This window comes from Heloderma suspectum, chromosome 4, assembly GCF_057233095.1.
Source record: "Heloderma suspectum isolate Gila_16-S chromosome 4, 16-S_ref, whole genome shotgun sequence".
NCBI classification, from domain to species: domain Eukaryota; kingdom Metazoa; phylum Chordata; class Lepidosauria; order Squamata; family Helodermatidae; genus Heloderma; species Heloderma suspectum.
The window spans coordinates 164,917,898-164,933,880 of record NC_139461.1 but is presented as its reverse complement, the minus strand read 5'-3'; the positions used below and the strand labels follow the sequence as shown (position 1 = coordinate 164,933,880).

General features: G+C 47.7%; 1 protein-coding gene across 1 annotated transcript in view; it reads left to right on the top strand.

The window, feature by feature from the left end:
• Positions 1 to 15,983, top strand: part of RXRG (retinoid X receptor gamma) — a 54,584-nt gene that overhangs the window by 18,369 nt on the left and 20,232 nt on the right. Inside the window, exons 4-5 of the mRNA XM_084848174.1 lie at positions 2,493 to 2,672; positions 5,123 to 5,292. Of these exons, the coding sequence (XP_084704300.1) occupies positions 2,493 to 2,672; positions 5,123 to 5,292 (350 nt within the window). The remainder of the gene's footprint in view (positions 1 to 2,492; positions 2,673 to 5,122; positions 5,293 to 15,983) is intronic.

Below are 15,983 nucleotides of genomic sequence, written 5' to 3'. Positions count from 1 at the left end.
GGGGAGAAGGAGGGGTGTTAGTGAGCATGTTACGCATAGAATTTGCTGGCTTTTTCTTTTTGCATTATTTTATACATGGAATTGGGATTGCCTTAGTGCAGAATGTGTTTGGGCACAACCCTGTGGGAAGTTCTCCTGTGAAAGACCCATTGAAACAAATGGCAGCTGAGCAAGAGTACTACCATACTGATCCCATTCATTTCAATGGGATTGTGCCCTTTGTGGGTGTTAAAAAATGCAGAATATGACAGTCCTTGCCTGTTGTGCTCTGTGCCTATAGGCGCCGTGAATGTGAGCCAAACTGGATGTGACACATCCGACATGTCAATTGTCTCACAACAGGTTTTTTCCAACTTTACTGCAGCTACAGGGGGCTCTGCATGTGACTGGGGCAGCAGCAGGTAGAAGGGAATGCTGTTGCACTCGTGTCCTGCTTGTGGGTTCCTGGTCGACAGCTGGTTGGCCACTATGTGAACAGAATTCCAGACTAGGTGGAGCCTTGGTCTGATCCAGCAGGGCTGTTCTTATGTTCTTCTCTGTACTCTAAAAATTTCCTACCCAAGCTGTTGTTCCTCCACTGGAGAAAAATATACATGGATCCATGATCCATATATTTTCCCCCACAGATGGGAAAGCAGCTTTGGGTGGAGGGACAGCTCTGACTGGAAAAATAGCCTGGGGCAAAAGGAAAAAAACCCTCCTGCCTGCCTGCCAGCTACTGCTCTGGTTAAACTTCCAGCTACATTGAAGTGAAACAATGCACATTCTTTATGTGTCTCTGCATCACATCTAGTTTGGCCCTTCACCACAATCCTGGCATGTATTCTGTACTGTTCCATTAGTCCCCTCTTGTGCAGTTGAGCACATCAGTATTTAATCCTGAAACAAAACTTCCTGAAAAGTTGCTTGTCGTCTGCAGTTTTGAGTTAAACAAACACACCAATAGATGTTTTTGACTAAAACTCAGTTATTTAGTGTTTGAAGATTTCAGTCACTAAAATTTTAGTGCTTTTTTAGCAGAATGTCAGTCTGATATTCACCCTAACATTTTAAAAATAGATAGAACTGAGGTATCAGTTCTACCTTAGTTGGAGTTAGAACTGATATAGTAAATAGATACATAAAATGTATTTTGGAATCAACTTCTAAAAGTCAACTTGTGATTTTTAACACCGAATTCAGTGTAACATTGACTTGTTGCCTTCCAAGTTCTCAGACTTGAATTAAGTTAAGATATTGAACATTTTTTATTGCACGGTCATGATTGGTCACTCATGGAAGTTTGTGGGTCCTTTATATGACAGTGTCAACCTCCAGGGCGTCTCCTGAACTTTCTGACCTTTATCCCGCTTTTAAAAAGATCGGAGATAACCCGATCAGGAATGTTAATCCAATATATCAGCAGTGTGTAATGACAGGGTTGGGCTATAACCCCAGCACCATCTAGTGGCTGTATAATGAAGCATATAGAACTTGGTGAGAAAGACAGCCCCGAAACAAACCAGCCTGTGTAAGGAGCTAATCTTAATCCCTCAAAGAATCTGGAAGCAGAAGCACTGGTAAATTGCAGAATAAAAAACCTGGTGTGGTGAAGTCCATTGTTCTCCAGTGTTGCTTTATCTTTTGTAAGTTGCAGGCAAATAATAGTTCTTTTTTTTTGAGAGATGATGGTGGTTCAAAAGAGGGATCATTGCTGGCGTATACACTCATCCCATGTTTGCCTCTGGTAAAATAGGTTTTGCACAATGTTGAAACAATGCCAAGATGTTTGTCTGGAGGTGACCATGGAAGAAAAGAAGAGTATGTGTGTGTGCGCGCGCGCGTGCGTGCGTGCGCCCACCATGGGAAGTAATGCCTCTTGCAAACCACTTTTCAGTTCTTTTTAACTCTTTCTCTACAAGGAAAGCTTAAGCACTTGGGGCTCTTCTCTTTAGAAAGAAAAAAGAACAATACAAGGAGGTTTAGAAAATTATACATATTGTTGAGAAAGTAGACATAGAGCTCTTTCCTCTACTCTTTCATAGTACTAGAACTTGGGGTCACCCAGTGATTATGAAACTGTTTTGAAACTAAATTGAGAACAGATCAAAGAGAGTGTCTTTTTAGACAATGTATAATTTAATTCATGGGATTCACTGGCGTAAACTGATTTGGCCCTGAGCAGGTTGGCAGACACAGGGAGGGTGTGGACGGGCAGGTAATGATTGAGGTCATGGAGCAAACGACCTGGGACATGGGCCCTACAGGAGACCACCTAATGACACCCCGACCTGTGGGATAGCTGTGCAAGGCGTTTTGCTTGGTAGTGCTAGGAGCCCACCACCTGGAAGACCCTTTCTGGGACTGCAGTAAAAAATCTGGTAAAATCAGTACCTGGAAATGAAGATTTCTCAAAATGAAAGGCCACTGCCATTTCCCCCTCCCCCACAATACCTCTTGCTGTAATCTCCAAGTTGGGCACACACTGATACATGCTGCTGTCTCGTTGTTAGGGAAGCACTATGGAGTGTACAGTTGTGAAGGCTGCAAAGGCTTCTTCAAACGAACAATAAGGAAGGACCTAGTCTACACATGTCGGGATAACAAGGACTGCTTGATTGACAAGCGCCAGCGAAATCGATGCCAGTATTGCCGCTATCAGAAATGCCTAGCAATGGGCATGAAGAGAGAAGGTATGTCTCTATAATGGGAGGGGTATGTGTGTCGATCGATAGATAGAGTGTGTGTGTGTGTGTGTGTGTGTGTGTACACACCCACAAACACATTAACACACCACACCATCCTTGGTTGTACCAGCCAGCCTGAATGATCTGGGCATACAGTAGCTCAGGATCCCTGCTGGTTTTGATCTAACACTACGCTGGATGAACCAATCTCACGCTGGCTGGGAGTGAATTCACTGCAGTGCAGACACAGAATTCTCTGGATTGGAGAACACTGGCTGACAAGAATGGTCTGCCTGCATAGAGGGGAACAGGAAATGTAATTTAAAGTCCTGCCGCGGCAACCATTGCTAGTCAGAGGGAGCAAAATGCAAATTGTAAATCAAAATGTCTTTCCAAGCAGAGCACTCAGTGCACAGTGCAAAGTGACTTGCCAAGCATTAAATTTCATTCAAAAACCATCAGTTCTGTTTATGGTTTCCATAAACATCAAGGACAAGCCCAAAGAGTCAGTCTGAAAAGGGTAGGTGATGAATCTACAGTAGAATTCCCATAAGGCTTGGTGCTACTGAAAATGTATATGTGAAGAGAAAGCTTGTGTGTATGCAAGAGAGCTGGTTTTGATTCTTCTTGGCTTAAGTTGCTGCTGAATTCCATCCCAGATTCTGACATATGGGGAGACCCAAATCCACCTTGAGTAGGATTTGGGTAGAAACTCATTGAAATGTTGTGGCACTAGAGTGGTGGTGGGTGATCTATGCAGTCCCCAAGTCTGCTAAGCATGAGAAAGTTGGTGTGAGCTCACAAATTACTAGTTTATTAATCTACTTCTACTTTTAAGTGCCAACTACATGTGAAATTGGCACTTCTGTCAGTTTAAATGTTAAGTGTGTTAAAACAAAAGAGCATGGGACTGCAAAAACCATGGGACTGCCCCAAGTGTGTTGACAGAGAGGAATAGGGGATCAGATGAGGGATTGAAACCTTGCAGATGAAGGGCTGAAACCTTCTCCTACTCCCAAGTCTTATTTCCTCCCTCCTTGCTGCCTTTGTCATCAAGAGCTTTTCCTCTCAGCCAGAGGCTAGCCTTGGACAGGGGAAAGGTGCTGTGCTCCTCACCCACGTAACCCCTTTTGCTTTTACAGTTGGGTCATTTTTCTATGTGATTGGGGCAGTTTCCCATTTAAACACACAGTACTTCTGCCACCATATCTAGTTTAGACCCTATGACTGGAAAACATTTTGAACAGAGTATGTGGTAGGGAGTGCCCCCCCCCACCCCAACACACGAACACAGCTTCAGCATCAGGAGTGTACATCCAACATAACACTTTGTGAGAAAAGGACTTCATGTAGCTGGCTGCTGATTCTCAGGGGGTAACCATGAACTCTACAGAGGTAATGGTATTGGTAGTAATAAGCATATTTAGATGTATGTAGCACTTTCCCTAAGTGTTCATAAATACTGCCTCTCATATACCTACATCAGTCCTTGTAAGGTAGGCCAGTATTATTATCTCTCTTACAGACTGGGGAGGGCCTGAGGGAGGAGCTTTGTCCAAGGGCCACCCAATGAATTCATAGCTGAACTGAGATTTGAACAGGGGGCTTCCCACTCATGCTCTTCACCAGTATGCAACAACTGCTCATGAAAGCAATCTCAGACTCAGAATAGTCCCTGGTCCTGCCCCAAAAGTTGATGTAAATATTAGAACATTCAGTGGGTGGATTTGTGTGTTTAAATTACTTTTAGGGAACAGGGCAGCAGAAATCTCAGTCTAAGAAAATAGTCAGAGCTGTGTGTGGATGCCATGATTCCTTAGGAATGGACATTAAGTGTGACATGGGACAGAGAATTCAACTTCCTGAGATCCATGGCTTTCACTTTAAAATAATAACGCAAGTTTCTAAAACTTGTGGCTGCTGAGATATGCTTGCAGGTCTGTGGGCGATGCCTGCGGAAATCTCACAAGCACTGTATGTGTGTGCAGACTTGTGCATTCGCACGCACATGAAGTACGATTTTCTGTAGCGGCTGGACTCCAGTGCCATCAGCTGCTCTTTCTCCTCCACCATGACTAATGATTCATGAACAAGGATAAATTATACAAAATAAGCAAACTGATGCAAATGTGCTGAATTTCCATAACTGGTACAGGTTGCAGAACTCTGCTTTCCTTACTGCAGTATTATGTTATATATACATTTAGTGCAAAGCTCATACTGTCCTGATGGTCCTGGTCCAGAAAAGGCTTTGTACCAGAACTGTTTGGAGACTGAGTGGGAAGGGTCTGATGAAGAGAGGGAGGCTATTCTGGCCATAGGGACCAATGTGGCCAAGTCCAATAGCTGGCAGTAGGAGAAGCATGTAAAAAAGTGGGGCTGAATTCTGGGGCACGGAGGTGGAATGCCTAAAATGTTGGGTCTGGGGCAAAACCTTGTGGGTTTTTTGCACTCAGCGGTCCAGGAGGAGAGGCAGAGAAGCAGAGAACAGGGTGAGAATGAAGCAGAGAGCACTACCAGCGGCGCTGGCAGCAATGAAGATATGCCTGTGGAGAGGATCTTAGAAGCTGAAATGGCCGTTGAACCCAAAACGGAACCCTACGGGGATGTGAGTGCTGACAGCTCGGTAGGTGGCTGCTTGGGACTGGCTGCTTGCAACGAAATGAGAAGGCTGAATAATGACGTGCACATTGGTGTGGAGCCCCAAATTGGATCGGGTCCCAGGTGGCTGCTTTTCCTTCAGCCTAAAAGTGGCCTGCTTAAGCACACTGGTTAAAAAGTTCGTTTAGCACATAATTAGAGCAGCCTGATTTTGCTGACAAGAGGCACAGCCCATGTAATACCGGGGAGCATTAATGCAGCATCTAGTTGTGTCCATGCTGCAGATGAAAGGAACAAACCAGAGACATCAACTTAAATGAGTTATTAAATTGGCCACAACTTCATTAATTTTTAGAATAGGATTGGGGGAGGCATAGGGCGTGGATCCTGCCATCGGGCAGCCTGACTGCTGTCTGATTTTCCTTCCTGGCCCGCCTGCCAGGAGCGTTGGTGGTGGGTGGAAGAGTCAGAGGCCCACTATGGCGCAGACCGCTAACGTGAACCCTTTCCCTCCACCCTGGATGTGGCACGCTTGCAGCCACCGTGCTGGCCTGGTGTTGGTGCCACAGCCACCCAGATCCCTTAAGGTGATCCCACGGCTGGGAAGCGGGGAGCCCAATCCCACTCTCCCTCCCAAATGGATCCATCCCAATGCCTATCTCACCACAAGAGGCAGGTGTCTCTTACCATTCCCCTGCTTCGCCGCCAACCAGCTGTAGCCAGTTTTTGATGCCATATTGGATATCATCTAACCAGAGCTGATTGCCCATGTCAGAGAGGTGCACTCTGTCTGGCCTGTACAGCTCTTCCCAGCTAAATGTGATGCTACAGTGCCTAATGACCCGCCCACCTTGGAAACGCTGCACGGCCTTGTTCATTTTCTTTCTGGCCGCATCTACTTTTGCTGGGTCTTCAGCCCATCTCCAGATATGTCTCCCAGCAGTTCTGGCCATAACATGGTTACACCTGGCAGTTGATGCTGCATTTCCAGGATGTCTCTCTGCACCATGTTGACCAAATCAAGCCCCTTACGTGCCCCAGATTGCTCTCACCCAATTGTACAATGATATCTTCATTGGCTATGTGTTGTGGTAAGTCCTAACGCCATTGGTTTCCATTTGTCCCAAAGCCTGCCCCTCCTGCACGGCCAGGTAAGGGTTATCCCTGGATGTAGGCCTAACCTCATGCCCAGTCCATTTCATAATGCGTGCTGCTGCGCCCAATGTACAGTGCTGTGCCCACAGATCCAGCCTGATGAGGTGTTACAGAATCATAGAATAGTAGGGGCTGGAAGGGGCCTACAAGACCATCGAGTCCAACCCCCTGCTCAATGCAGGAATCCAAGTCAGAGCATCCCTGATGGGTGGCTGTCCAGCCTAGGGATGGCGGAGAATTCCACCATGGACTCCGGGGGGGGGGATTCCTGGAATCCGGCCCCCCTGGTGTCTGTGGCGGAATGGGCCACCCCGCGAAGTCCAACCCGGCCGGATCCTACCTGGCAGTGCCGGGTCCAGGTCCGTCCGGGTCTATCCACGTCCGGTCTTCGGAAGCGAATGGCGTCCTGCCTAGCTGACGCCATTTGTGTCCCTTCCCTTTCCTGTGATAGGCTACGTAAATCTTTACGTAGCCTATCACGGTAAAGACCAGGGACGCAAATGGTGTGCGCTACGCTAGGCTGGACGCCATTTGCATCCAAAGACCAGCTGCGGCCGGAAGACCAGCTGCGGCAGGCCCTGGCCGGCGGCTCTGCGGAGTTGCTGCAGAGAGGAGCCGGCCGGGGAGGATTCCGGGGGGAAGACCAGATCGCCTCTCCCCACAGAGAACCCCCAGCAGACTCCAGGTAAGGGGTTTTGTACACCCCTAGTCCAGCCTCATCTTGAATGCCTTCGGTATGAGAGAGCCCACTACCACCCTAGGTGATTGGTTCCATTATCGTATGGCTGTAACAGTCAGGGAGTTTTTCCTGATGCTCAGCCAGAATCTGGCTTCCTGTAACTTGAGCCCATTATTCCATGTCCTGCACTCTGGGATGATCGAAAAGAGATGCTGGCCCTCCTCTCTGTGACAACTTTTCAAGTACTTGAAGAACACTATATGCCCACTTCTTTCAGTCTCTTTTCATAGGGCTTTGTTTCCAGTCCCCTGATCATCTTTGTTGCCCTCCTCTGAACCCTCTCGAGATTGACTGCATCCTTCTTAAAGTGCGGTGCCCAGAACTGGACACAGAACTCCAGATGAGGCCTAACCAGTGCGGAGTAGAGGGGAACTAGTACTTCCCAGGATTTGGAAGCTATGTTCTATTAATGCAGCCCAAAAGAGCATTTGCCTTTTTTGCAGCTACATCACATTGTTGGCTCATATTCAGCTTCTGATGGACAACAAGTCCAAGATCCTTCTTGCTTGTAGTGTTGTTGAGCCAGATATCCCCCATCTTGTAACTGTGCATTTGGTTTCTTTTTCCTAGGTGCAGAACATGGCATTTATCCCTATGAAATGTCATTCTGTTGTTTTCTGCCCAGCGCTCCAGTCTATCAAGATCACTTTGAATTTTGTTTCTGTCTTCCAAAGTATTAGCTATCCCGCCCATATGTTGTGTCATCTGCAAATCTGATCAGCATTCCCTGCACCTCCTCCTCCTAATTAATAAAAATGTTGAAGAGCACTGGGCCCAGGACTGAGCCCTGCGGTACCCCGCTTTTTACCCCTCCCCAGTTTGAGAAGGTTCCATTGATAAGCACTCTTTGAGTCAAATTTTGTAGCCAGCTGTGGATCCACAAGATCGTTCTTTCAACTAGCCCACTTTGAGCTAGTTTGCTGATGAGGATATCATGGGGCACTTTGTCGAAAGCTTTGCTGAAGTCGAGGTATATGATGTCCACCGCATTCCCACAGTCCACAAGGGAGGTTCCCTGATAAAAAAAAAAAATGAGATCAGATTCATCTGGCAGGCTTTGTTCTTGACAAATCCATGTTGGCTTTGGGTCATCACTGCATTGTTTTCAAGGTGCTTACAGATGGCTTGCTTTATCATCTGCTCCAGAATTTTCCCAGGTATTGATGTCAGACTGACTGGTCTGTAGTTCCCAGGTTCCTCCTTTTGACCCTTTTTGAAGATAGGGACAATGTTAGCCCTCCTCCAGTCATCTGGCACTTCACCCGTCCTCCATGATTTCTCAAAGAGAATACACAGTGGTTCTGAGAGTTTGTCTGCCAGTTCCTTTATTACTCTAGGGTGCAGTTCATCTGGCCCTGGAGATCTGAACACATTCAGACTAATTAGGTGTTCCTTGACTATATGTCTCAAAATGCAATCCTACCCCTTCAGCCTATACTTCGCCTTTGCCAGGGGGGTCATAGACCCTCTTTTGGGAGAAGACTGAGACAAAGTAGGAATTGAGCACTTCTGCCTTTTCTTTGTCATCTGTTATCATTTTGCCATCCTTATTTAATAGCTGAACCACCATTTCTTTCCTCAGTCTTTTACCATGCGTGTAGCTGAAGAAAGCTTTTTTGTTGCTTTTAGCATCCCTCGCTAACCTCAGCTCGTTCTCAGCTTTAGCCTTCCTGACGCCATCCCTGCAATTCTGTGCTACTTGCCTGTACTCTTCCTTTGTTGCTTGGCCTTCCTTCCACTTCCTATATGTGTCCTTTTTTGTTTGTCAGGTTATCTGTAAGCTTTTTGTGAAGTCACATTCTTCTGTTGTCTTCCACCTTTTTTTCTTGTTGGAATTGTTTGTAATTGTACCTTGAGAACTTCCTGTTTTAAAACTGCTCCTCAGTTATAAAACAGCTACAATCAATGTATGATCTGAAGGCCAATGACGTCCAACCACTAGTTGCCTATATACTAGCCCCCTGGTATACCCTACTCGGCCATGGTTGTGGCTGCCCCAATCCTGAAGGAATGTGAGCTGAACTCCTGGGGTAGGAAGCCCAAGGTGTTGATACAAGCCCATAGTATGCTCACTAGTTGGTATCTGGTGAGTGGAGTTAGGTCCTGATGTACAAAAAACAGACCTGGTCTTCTAGGCCGCACAGCTAACAAGGTCCTAGCTGCCCTCAGGGGGCAAGGGCCCTCTGCTGGGGACCCCCTCAAGTGAACTAGCCAGCCTTTCCCCTTTTGATCAGTCTTTGAACATCGATCTTAAGGCGTATGTCCTGTGACAGTATTGTCGCATCCTGGACATCTAGGGCCTGTCCAGAGCTGACTTTGCTGCGGCCACTAATTCACTTACGCGTAATGCTCCAAAAAAGGCCAAGGTGAAGGCTGCCCTAAAGAACTTGACTTCATCCCCAGACCAGCACAGCTTGTCAGCCTTATGGCATAGCTGGGCTGGCAGATTAAGTATTATGGGCCTCCTCCCGTTAGGAGCTACTGGTTTCTCTCAGCCCAGCCCTCTAATATCCTCATAGCCTGAAAAGAGATGCAGGGATCTGGCCCCCCATGTGCCTTACTGAAGAAGGAGATGACTGCTAAATGGATGGACATGGTTTTGGGTGCAAAGCCCTGATCCCATAGGGATAACAGATATTGTAGGACCATTGCTTTGGATGGAGGCCAGCTGCTGTGTTCTCCCCTGCTGAAGGCAAAGGCACTAAATGTGTTGGCTGCTGATGTGTATGAGCACAGTGTAGATTTTGAGATTGGGTTAAATACTCTGCATTATTGCTCGCTCCCAAGTGCCCACAGCTCCTCCAGGAATGGGTCTGGACAGATTCTCGCATCTGGTGCCAACAACCGGAATCTCTCCTCCTGGAACTGAGACTTGGCATCTGCAAACTCATTATCCACACCCAGGACATGTCATGCTGAAAACAGGGTATTGGCCAACAAGCATGCCAACACAAATTTTTTGACGAGTCACATCACTCTGTCTGAGAGTGACGTCTGGCTGTTAATGACTCTGACTGCTGCTTGATTGTCGCACCAGAAGTGCACCCACTTGTCCCTGAATCTTTCTCTCCAGATATACACTGCCACCAGGATGGGAAAAAATTCCAGAAAAGTGAGGTCTTGTGTGATGCCTGCATCATGCCAGTGGGTTGGCCATCTTCTTGCTCTTTGAAGAAGACCCTGAACCCCAAGCTCCCTGAAGCATCTGATTGAATTTGTAACTACACTCAGGCCTCAAGATGATCTTGCCAGAATGATATGCCATTGTACTCGGACAAGAAGCTCAGCCATACCCTCAAGTCCTCCTTCATGCCTTTTGTTAGATGATGGTATGGTGACGGGATTCTGGCTGTTGACCTTGCTAGGCAGGCACAGAAAGCTCTGCCAGGTGAAACTGCTCTACATGTGAAATTGAGGTGGTCCAGGAGGGCCTGCATGTCCCTCAAGGTGCATTTCTGACGCTGAAGTTGCTTCAGTTTTATCCTGTGCCAGTGGGACCCCTAACTCGTGGGCCAGGCTCTGAAAGGCAAGAAAACTTGGCACTCACCTGTGTTTGTAGCCCCAGCCAAGAGGAAACCATCCAGATAGTATGTGACCTGAGGGTGGGCTACCCTAGCTTTAACTGTCCATTCCAGGAAGGCACTAAATGTTTCAAACGCTGCACAGGCTATTGAGCATGTCATTGGCATGGACTTACCCACACACTAGTAGCCGCCAAACTTGAAACCTAGCAGGTTGAAGTCCTGTGGCTGCACTGGTAGCAGCCTGAAGGCCAACTGTATGTCACACTTGGCCATCAAGGTGCTCCTACCTCAAGATTTCACTGTGCTTACCGTCTGGCCAAACTGCACAGAGCTCGGGTGGTATGGCATCATTGACTGAAGGCCCTTTCGTGTACGATAGGTGATGGATAAGTCTAAACTCTCCCTGGTCAAATGAGGCATACCGAACCGAACAGAGCTCCAGTAGTACGACATCATTGACTGAGGCCTCTTTCAGGTATGATAGGTGATGGATAAGTCTAAATTCTCCCGGGGACATCTTGGGCACATCTCCTAGTGGTGAAACCCTGAGATTCAGTATTGGAGGTGCGGAGAAGGGGCTGGCCACCCTGCCTGCCTTGTGCTCCTTCTCTGTCTCAGTTGCCACCACTTCTGGCATGTCCTTAGCAGACTTAAGATTTCGTGCACCTTTGATTATATATTCCCTGGCAAATGGGATGTGGAAACCCTATGTGAAGCCCTCCCATAGATAATGTGCTGCCTCCCTTTCTGAATAGCAGTCTGGGGGGGGGGGGCGAAGGGCATCTGGAATAATCAGTGTGTCTGCCATCCCCAATGCCCCTGACTCCGTCCCTGGCTCACTATTTCTTAGGGCTGTGGCCAAATTGGGGGTGGGTGCAGGTAGCTGGGCACCATCCCTTTTCCCATAGCTACCCCCTGTGGCAGATCAAGCAAACCTTTTATAATTGCGTGATCTTACGCCTGCTGCTCAATTAGGAAATTCAATGTTTAGATAAGTATGTTGGCATGCACATTAATCTCAATAAGAAACGTCAAGAATCAATAATCTTATTTAGACATATGAAGATTTAGAGTAGAAAGGTTATCTTTGGAATTCTTGGATAAGAAATATAAACTGTAGTAAAAATAGTTTGGACATATTTTATAGCATCCAAAAAGTATATAAAGGAGACTCAGAACATGCAACAGTGGAAGCTATCCTTTAGGATCAGCTTTCCCCAATGTGTTGCCTGTAGAATCAACCTGGTAAGCTTGATATTATCATTGAGAACTAGCAAATGTATTTGACTCCGCTTAGAGGCCTTGTTTAAGAATGATGTTAGATGTTTTGTGTGTTTGAATTTATGCATGCATAAGCTCTTGTATTTAACACTTCGTAGTAAAAGACAAAAAGACAAATCTTGTCTGAGAGAGTGTTTCTTAAGAACTAGAATTCTGTATTACCCATATCAGAGTGAAGTACTGAACTGGCTCTAGATGGTATCTGGTTGTAAGAGAAATCTGGCTGTATACACAGTAGACAGGTGATCAGTGGTTGCCAACGTACTGACAATATAGTTTGAGAGAATCTCTGAACCAGGGCATATGCTATACCCCTGATCCTCTGGCACCCCAAAAGGAGCCCTGGCCCCATTGGGTCTGTGGGCAAGAGGCCCGAGGGTGGGAGCCCAAGCAGATTTCACAGTAGTGGTGGAATTTGCACTGTGCTCTTTAACACTTGCCCTAACTGAACTCCCAGCACACCTTAAAAAGGACATCTTGTTTTGACTGGAGCCTGACTTGATGAAAGGACTCTGGCCTGTCCGTTATGTGCAGTCCCACTATCAATAGCCATAATTTATCATTTAGGAGGTCCCACCGGGCCTTGGGGTATGCTCTTCTGCAGAAGGTCTGATCAGATTCAATGACCGCACTGTCACCCGCTAATGCTTGAGCCCTCAGCACTGTGCAGTAATGATTAATTAAATGCCATGCCCTCCGTGAATAGGCAGGTGCTACCACTCCCATATATACATCGTAGCCTGCAAACCAGTTAAAGAACGACCTCTTCCCCTCATCTCTCCCCACCCCCTTTACTGCCCTTCTTCCTTTTTGTCTCACCTTTCCCTTCCTCCATCGCTGGTTTTAACAGCGAGAACTTATCTACATAATCCCCATCCAAGATGTGCCTCCTCACCTTTCGCGAGATGTGAATGCCAGGGGGATCTTCATTGTCCCTATATATAGGGGTGATGGGTTTTTCATCTAAGCTGCTCTCTCCTGTTGCCCATGCCTCCCTGGGATTCCCATTTTCCCTTGTATTCTTTGCCCTGTAGTGCAATGCCCAGCTGGGGAGGCCAGGAGTATGAGCTCCCACTGCATGGTGTTGGGGATCCCTCCTCCGATGAGGACTCACCTGATGTTCCCCCACTGTCTCCCCTCTCTGCTTCCTGGGCACTCTTATCTTTTCGACTCTTCTGGGTTGTCCTGGCCTTGGCACTGCCTACTCTAGAGGTGGTGGGAGTCCCCTCCTTGCTTGAAACTCCTGCTATTCCCTGGGGTCCTCCCCTTGGCGTATTCACATGGGGCTGTGCTATTGCACTGCATGGTGCAGAAGGCCGTGTTGCCCTTGTGGGCAGATTGGTAGGAACACTTGGAACGGATGTTGCCATCTGTTTCATATGCTCATTGAAACGATTCGGTGCCTGCATTAGGCCTTCCATCAGTGCATTGTTGTCCTGCCCCTCCACATTATTATGAACCCTGCTTGCCCTGGCCCTCTTTGGGTTCACTGCCACTAGGGGCTTGGAGCTGGGCCTTTTGCTGCTTATGCTCCTGGTGTGAGGCAGAGTATGGTCTCACTCTAGCCCCCCCCCCCCCGCCCCGAGCTTGCTTTCTTTGTTGACATTCTGTTGAATAAATACTGAGAGAGAAAACAACATGAACGACCTGTGCCTTCACCTTTTGCCATTTGTCCCTTGGGTGGTTCCTATCCCCCTGACTCTGCTTTCTGCCTAGGGTTATCCCTCTGCTTTTTTGTGGTGGGGATGACGACTGGAGATGGACCTGGGTTCTGCTGCATGCAAACAGGCATTGCCGTCATGTACTGTTCCACAGCATGTGCACACCATTATACCTACTGATGTTCATTTATTTATTTATTATTAATTCCCTGTTTTATTACCATCATCATCATTACCATTATCTGCATGTTGTTATGCTTCCAGGGTACCTTTTGGGTGGAGCTGGGCTTGAGCCATAAATGTTCCAGCCCATATCCCCCAATGCTTTCTTTCCTCCTTTGCCTTCCCCCCTGCCCCTAATGAATTAATTTATTTCTTTATTGAAGTTGGTTGCCTTGTCTGTTATGCCTATATATATGGGGGGGGGGGTGTACCATAGCCCAACTTGATTGTGCCCTTCCTGAAATTATGTTGGAAGTGAGTAGGGGCTGGTTGTAGAGACTGAGCCCTTTGAGGATGGGGGCTGGGTCCTACTCACAAGGTCTGTCCTCCCATCCATAAGCCTCACACAGACTGAAGGCAGCCATGAAATTCATAGAACCAAATGAGTTACAAGCCTACAACTAATTTAAGTCATGTTGCTTTCAGTGGGACGTCCCGAACCTATTTATTCAGCCTTATGGAGCAACAACGCTAGGAATACTGCATCCACCTCTAAAGGAATATTCTTCCTCCCTTGCCTTTTGAGGATGGGGCCTGGGTCTTAACCATGAGGCCTGCCCTCTTACCCTGAGCCACATGCCCTCCTGACCATGGAGAGAAGCACCCTGTGTTAACCCTCTCTCTCTTCTGTGCTGTATGGGCTGCTGAGTCACTCCCGCCTTGCCCTCAAGCCCTACTGGCCTTGCCCTATACTGGGGGAGCTGTGTGTTTGATGGGAATGCTATAAAAGTCTCATGTTGCCACCATTCCCTCCCGATTGCCATCCCCCAGGGGTGGGGTGGGGAAAAATGCCACCCCTCGGCCTGCCCAGTCAAACCGCTGCCGCTCACGTCCTCCCCCAGCGTGTGGATGGGTGGAAGCTGCCCCCCCCCCGGCCACCAACAAAATGCTCCCCCTTTCGGCTGCAAACTCGCCATGGGGGGGGGACATGCTTCTCCCCCCCATCCCAGATCCTGCAGCCATACTACCATGCTGCCAACCTCCCTAAGCCACCAGGAGCAAAGAACGGCCCTGGGAGTCAAGCTCTCAGAGCTTTACTGAGCCGCCTTGCTGTTGTTGCTGTTGCCGCCGCTGCCCCTCCTTCCCGGCTTCTGCCTTCCTTGGAGCTCAGCTGCTTGCTGGTCTTCCGCCAGCTGCTGGCCAGGCTTCTTCGCTACAGCCTTCACCTCTTCTGCTTCCTCCTTCTCTGCGTAGTCTCCTCTGAAGCCGGCAATGGCGCCAGCCCCGCTCTCCTGTGACCAGGCAGACTGGAGAGGGAACTGCCTGCTACTGCCCCCGTTTAGCTCGTCTCCTCGCAGCCACAGCCCAGCTCGGCGCTATTGGGCTGCAGGGAGGTGCCGTTGCCGCCTCACCGACTCCTGCCAGCTCCCTGCCTTTCCCGCCACAGGACCCGCGGGTGCCCACAATGGTTGGTGGCTCCCCAGTAGGTGGGGAACTTGATTTCTCAGGGGCAGAGGTGGCCTGGGGATCTTACGCTGGGTTTAACAGAGCTGCTTTTTACACAAACCCACAGCATTTGAAGCATTGTGTTACAGACCAGGCTTGATTCAGGCTGAAGAGAGGGTGTGCATGTACATGTAAGTGCCTGTTGTGTTTTACAAAGTCAGTAAGTAATGGTGCAAACAAAACACTTCAGATAGGACCTGTTTTGGCATATGCATTGTAGACCCATAAATCTAAAGCAGACTCTCTTAACTAGTAGTTTGGAGAACTTAGGTTGGGCATAAATGATTTTTTTCCTGCATAAAGTATATGAAATGGGCATTGTTTTCTGTGATGGGGATATGAGTCCTACTTTTGTCTCTGATAAATAACCTTTGAAAGTTTCAGTGGTGCTTCAAAAATCTGCAAAATCTCTATTTTTACTAAAGTTGAAACTGGAACAAAAGATGGTTTTGTTTTTTGCATCACAGGAAATGATGCTTTCTATTGTATCATTCATGTTCAACTCTCTTAGAAATGATGGTCTGCCCCAGTTTTGGTTCAGCTTATTTTAGCATTCTTTGTTCTGCCTCTTTAGAGACCTCCATGATTTTACCGGGCTGGGGGTGGGGGCATCTCCACAACAACTGGAGGAGAAGCAAATGGAGGATTACCTGGATTTTTCAGGGAATCAGCTTTGTTCCGTGCAGGG